The 4,197-nt window shown below is 45.0% G+C and overlaps 1 protein-coding gene across 5 annotated transcripts; it reads left to right on the forward strand.

Annotated features, from left to right (window-relative positions):
• Positions 1–963: 963 nt before the first annotated feature.
• LOC104820275 (acetate/butyrate--CoA ligase AAE7, peroxisomal) lies at positions 964–3,992 on the forward strand. Of its 5 annotated transcripts, XM_010550661.2 has the most exons (5): positions 965–1,266; positions 1,972–2,562; positions 2,693–3,394; positions 3,580–3,780; positions 3,863–3,992. In XM_010550661.2, exons 1-4 carry the CDS (start codon positions 1,054–1,056, stop codon positions 3,772–3,774), a joined length of 1,701 nt encoding a protein of 566 aa, XP_010548963.1. In that variant the 5' UTR covers positions 965–1,053; the 3' UTR covers positions 3,775–3,780; positions 3,863–3,992. The 5 variants fall into 5 exon arrangements, with proteins under 5 accessions (XP_010548964.1, XP_010548961.1, XP_019058859.1 ...); XM_010550662.1 differs by having other exon boundaries at positions 964–1,266; positions 2,693–3,286; positions 3,472–3,992; XM_010550659.1 differs by having other exon boundaries at positions 964–1,266; positions 2,693–3,226; positions 3,412–3,992.
• Positions 3,993–4,197: the final 205 nt, after the last annotated feature.

Here is a 4,197-nt window from a genome sequence, read left to right on the forward strand (position 1 = left end):
TTTCTCCAACATTTTTTTTATATATATATATATATATATATATATATATATATATATATAGAGCTGTCAATTGTGGCCCGAGGCCCGAAGTCCGACCCGGCCCAATTCGAAAAATAACAGGTTTCGAGTCGAGATATTAAAGTCCGAAAATTTTCGGACTTTTGGATCGGGTTCAATTCGGGTTTCGGATTAGATTCGGGCCGGCCCAAAAAAGCTCGAATTTTTTTTAAAGAAAATCTTTTAAAAAAATATTAACAAAGAAAATCGTGCGGGTCGACCCGTCTCGAACTGATTCAAATCCGAGATCTATAGGACCGGCTTCAGACTTGGTGATATAGACTCGAAAAAAATCGGATCGGTCCGAATCCGAACCCGAAATCTTCGAATCAAGCGCGGACTCGGATCAGATCGGATCGGGCTAGCCCGATTCCCTATCTATATATATGGATTCCACAACGACGATATGAATGAACAACATCGTATCTCACTACAGGAATGGTCACGGAGTACATAATTGTATGTTACAATGTCGATTTTTCTTTCCGTATCTGGAAGGTTACATATAAATATGGAATTTATAAGTTAATGAGTTGGATTAACATTAAGGCCAAATACGACGTTTTTATCACCTACTGATGGGTATTATCATTCATTACACTAATTAAATTATAAATATTTAAATATATTTAATGTTCACCACAAAATATTTAAATATTTTGGAAGGGAACCATTTTATCTATTATATCAACAAACAGAGGCCCTCTTATTTTCCAGTTCCAAAATTTTATTTTTTTTATGGGATGAAATGAGGAAATATTCTATCCATAGAAATTTGTTCCGCTCACAATATTATGGTTCAACTCATTTTCACCGGTTTGTCGCCCGACCGGTGCATAATTAAACGCCACGTGGCAGTCATGTTTCGATCTCGGTCCCTTATAAACCCCCATTTCCACACGCTCCCTCCCTCTCTCCTACATTGCGTTACTGTGCTCGAGAGGAGGAGAGTCGTCTAGAGAGAGAAGTTAGAGGTTGAGATAGGGCGGCGGAGCGATGACGTGGCGAGACATCGACGAGTTGCCGAAGATTCCGGCGAACTACACGGCGTTGACGCCGCTGTGGTTCCTGGAGAGGGCGGCGACGGTTCATCCGGCGAGGAAATCGCTGATTCACGGATCCATAGAGTACACCTGGCGTCAGACCTACGATCGGTGTCGCCGACTCGCCTCCGCTCTCGCCGATCGGTCCATCGGCCCCGGTTCCACGGTGATCTTCGCCTTCGCTCTTCGTCTCTCTCTCTCTCTCTATTTTTGAATAATCGTGCCTTTGTGTTCGTGGTTGACTATTTACTGCTTTGATCCGACGTCGTTTTGGTAGTGATCTCCATGGTAGCTGGAGTGTGTGTTTTTTTAAAGAAAATGATGGGACTCCATAATTATTCACGACGCCTTTTTTAGAACATTTTTTTTCGAATTTAATGATATCTGGTTCTCTTGTACTTGCCTCCTGAATTAATTTCTCCCTTTCTTCAGTAAATCGCCTTTTATGGACTGGGAGAGAAATCGTGAAGAAAAAGGAAATATGAGAGAAATTATTGCCAAAGAAATTTGGCCATTTTGATGTAAAACCTGTTTCTTAATTTGTTTGCCCTATCTATTCCCAATCACGGGAATCTATAGCTCTTTTAATTGTGATTCATATGCATTGCAATCATTCAGATTTCGCAACACAATAAGTATCTATTATCTATTGTGTTGGAATAGATTTGGAATTACAAATACAAGTATATGTGGGTGAGACATGCCAGATGAAATGAATTATATAGACCTTGAAAACGATGGAATGTATAATTTTTAGCAAAATTCCCCAATTCTTTACTCTTACTAAAGAAGTCATACCCGATAAGGAAAATTATTTTGAAGCTTGAATTGAAGATTACAGCAGATTGTGACGGTATTTCTCATTTTTCAGGTGGCCATAATCGCTCCGAACATCCCCGCGATGTATGAAGCTCATTTCGGAGTACCAATGTCTGGAGCCGTGCTGAACTGTGTCAACATTCGACTGAATGCCCCAACGATTGCGTTTCTTCTGGGCCACTCGCAATCTGCAGTCGTGATGGTTGACCAAGAGTTCTTCACCCTGGCAGAGGAAGCTCTGAAACTCATGGAGGAGAAAGCAGGACCAGGGTTCAAGCCTCCTCTCCTGATAGTCATAGCCGACGAGACCTGTGGTCCCGAGTCGCTCCACCATGCTCTGGCAAAAGGGGCCATGGAGTACGAGAAGTTTCTTGAAACAGGCAACCCCGAGTATGAGTGGAAGCCGCCTGCAGACGAGTGGCAGAGCCTAGCTCTGGGTTACACCTCTGGAACAACCGCTAGCCCAAAGGGAGTTGTGCTTCACCATCGTGGTGCGTATCTGATGGCTCTTAGCAATCCTATCATTTGGGGCATGCAGGAAGGTGCCGTGTATTTGTGGACACTTCCTATGTTTCATTGCAATGGCTGGTGCTTCACTTGGTCCCTGGCAGCTCTCTGTGGAACAAGCATATGTCTCCGTCAGGTACATAGTTATTTTTTCCACATCCTTCCTTCCAAAACTGGCAGAGATATAAAACCAACTGCGCAGATGCGTACAGTTTCCCTGTATATACACCATGTCGGATTGTAACAGAGAAAATATTGTGGTTCAGGTGACGGCAAAGGGTGTTTATTCAGCCATAGCCAAATACAAGGTCACCCACTTCTGCGCCGCACCTGTGGTCCTCAACACCATTGTTAACGCCCCACCAGAGGACACCATTCTTCCCCTCCCTCACACTGTTCACGTCATGACTGCTGGAGCCGCCCCTCCACCATCCGTGCTCTTCGCCATGAACCAGAAGGGATTCCGGGTGGCCCACACCTACGGCCTGTCTGAGACATATGGCCCATCCACCATCTGTGCCTGGAAGCCAGAGTGGGATTCCCTCCCACCCGAGACACAGGCACAGCTCAATGCACGGCAGGGTGTTCGATACGTTGGCCTCGAGCAGCTCGATGTCATCGATTCCCGTACCGGGAAACCCGTCCCGGCTGACGGTAAAACAGTCGGGGAGATCGTTTTCAGGGGAAACGTGGTGATGAAAGGGTATCTGAAAAATCCGAAAGCGAATGAAGAGACGTTCGCAGGAGGGTGGTTCCACTCGGGCGATCTCGCCGTGAAACATCCGGACAACTATATCGAGATCAAGGACCGATCCAAGGACATAATAATATCCGGAGGCGAGAACATAAGCAGCGTGGAGGTGGAGAACGTAGTGTACAACCATCCGGCTGTGTTGGAGGCATCGGTGGTGGCACGACCCGACGAGCAGTGGCAGGAGTCGCCATGTGCGTTCGTGACGGTGAAGAGCCGGACAACTATATCGAGATCAAGGACCGATCCAAGGACATAATAATATCCGGAGGCGAGAACATAAGCAGCGTGGAGGTGGAGAACGTATTGTACAATCACCCGGCTGTGCTGGAGGCATCGGTGGTGGCACGACCGGACGAGCAGTGGCAGGAGTCGCCCTGTGCGTTCGTGACGGTGAAGAGTGGTTACGAGAAGGAGGACGAGAAAGGGTTGGGGGAAGACATAATGAGGTTCTGTCGGGAGAAGCTGCCGGCTTATTGGGTGCCGAAGTCGGTGGTGTTCGGTCCGCTGCCGAAGACGGCCACCGGCAAAATACAGAAGCATATTCTCAGGTCTAAGGCCAAAGAGATGGGACCCATCCCTAGAAGCAAGTTATGAGATCTGGTAAGTACAGTTAGATGTCTCTTCCTGTCATTTTGGAGAGATGATGGATCTCAACAGACCTGACGATTTCTTCTTTTCTCAGCAATACCAGCAGGTACATAGTCTCTCTATCCATTTCCATCCATTCTGTATGTAAATTCTATACGTATTTATGTACGTATACGAATTCATTGAGACCAATAATATCGTATTGGGTGACTTTGATAGATATATATATATATATATGCAACAGGTTAATAATAAACTTCGAAATAAGGAAAATAAATGAAAAAAAAATGGTTGAAAAATAAAAGGCAACCTAACTGACGGCTACGATCATCTACACGTGTATTTTTGCTATTTTCACTTTCTACAAAATGTGACATTTGAGGACCGTTACCTTCTAAAGATTTATATAATATCCTATATATATATATA

Source organism: Tarenaya hassleriana, unplaced genomic scaffold (genome assembly GCF_000463585.1).
Source record: "Tarenaya hassleriana unplaced genomic scaffold, ASM46358v1 Cleome30, whole genome shotgun sequence".
Classification (NCBI taxonomy): Eukaryota; Viridiplantae; Streptophyta; class Magnoliopsida; order Brassicales; family Cleomaceae; genus Tarenaya; species Tarenaya hassleriana.

Bases quoted from the DNA above. Each gene is read 5' to 3' on its own strand.
- LOC104820275 (XM_010550662.1), top strand. From the start codon at position 1,054: ATGACGTGGCGAGACATCGACGAGTTGCCGAAGATTCCGGCGAACTAC. The intron at 1,267-1,971 runs GTGATCTTCGCC...CTCATTTTTCAG, and splicing joins CCATCGGCCCCGGTTCCACG to GTGGCCATAATCGCTCCGAA. The intron at 2,563-2,692 runs GTACATAGTTAT...ATTGTGGTTCAG, and splicing joins CAAGCATATGTCTCCGTCAG to GTGACGGCAAAGGGTGTTTA.